This window comes from Vombatus ursinus, unplaced genomic scaffold, assembly GCF_900497805.2.
Source record: "Vombatus ursinus unplaced genomic scaffold, bare-nosed wombat genome assembly UNPS02015004.1, whole genome shotgun sequence".
Classification (NCBI taxonomy): domain Eukaryota; kingdom Metazoa; phylum Chordata; class Mammalia; order Diprotodontia; family Vombatidae; genus Vombatus; species Vombatus ursinus.
The window spans coordinates 1-987 of record NW_020954782.1 but is presented as its reverse complement, the minus strand read 5'-3'; the positions used below and the strand labels follow the sequence as shown (position 1 = coordinate 987).

Genomic DNA, 987 nt, shown 5'->3' with positions numbered 1-987 from the left:
AAAGGACCCACATGTACAAAAATACTCATAGCAGCTCTTTTTGTGGTGACCAAGAATTGGAAATTGAGAGGATGCTCATCAGTTGGGGAATGGATGAACAAGTTGTGGTATAGGAAGAACAATTCAAGTGTCTAAAGCACTTGAAAACCATTTTTCAAATGGGCTGTTCTTGCAACCATGGGATGGAGCTAGTGCTAGTATTGTGATCCCCATCTTTCAGATGAGGAAACTGAGGCTCAGAGGAAGGAAGTAACTTACCCAAGGTCACACAGCTAAGAAGTCATCCAGCCAAGACTGGAGCCAAAATTTTCAATAACATGCCAGTGGGAGGGTGTCTGAGGGGCTTTGGGATCCCCTTCGGAAAGAAGGTTCCCAGGAGCTGTTGCTCCAGCCCTGGCCCCCATCACTCTGGGCCCCCTGTCCCCTCCCCCTCAGGGTCTCACCTTACTCTCAAAATGAATCTTCTTGTTAAGATGGATGAGTTCCTCCGTCCTCTTCATCGACTGCACACTGGCATTGCACTCCTGTACCAGCTGGGGAGGGTGGGGGGCAAGGAAGAGGTCACCTCCCAGGAGCCTCTACCGTCTGGAACCCTGGCCCCAGCCCCCGACACACACACAGCCCCCAGGGGCTGAGGGCTCAAGTTCAGGGCTAAGCTTGGTGTTATTTGAAGAGGAGAAAGTCCAAAGTTCAGAAAGGGCAGGACATTGGCCACAGACCCTCCTTCACTTTAGAGGAAGAACATGGAACAGAACTCAGAAGCCCTGGCCTTTGACAAGAGTTCTGTGGCTGGCTTGGGAGAATTAGGAGACTGGGGGGCAAGTCCTTTTTCTGCCTCACTACTTGTGTGATTCTATGTAAGGAATGTCCCCTAAATAGGTATTAGTTTTCTCAACTACAAATTAGTGAGAGAGTTGGCCTAGATAGTCTATAAAGTCTTACCAGCCCTGACATTCTCTGTTCTAAGGGCCCTCCCAGCTCTGACAT

The 987-nt window shown here is 49.6% G+C and overlaps 1 protein-coding gene across 2 annotated transcripts in view; it reads right to left on the bottom strand.

Annotated features, from left to right (window-relative positions):
• The window catches only part of LOC114030744 (rho guanine nucleotide exchange factor 19-like), a 5275-nt gene extending 4746 nt beyond the window's left edge, over positions 1-529 (bottom strand). For both annotated transcript variants that reach the window (XM_027845614.1, XM_027845615.1), the window contains exon 1: positions 444-529. In XM_027845614.1, coding sequence (XP_027701415.1) covers positions 444-500 — 57 coding nt within the window. In that variant the 5' untranslated portion in view covers positions 501-529. The remainder of the gene's footprint in view (positions 1-443) is intronic.
• Positions 530-987: the final 458 nt, after the last annotated feature.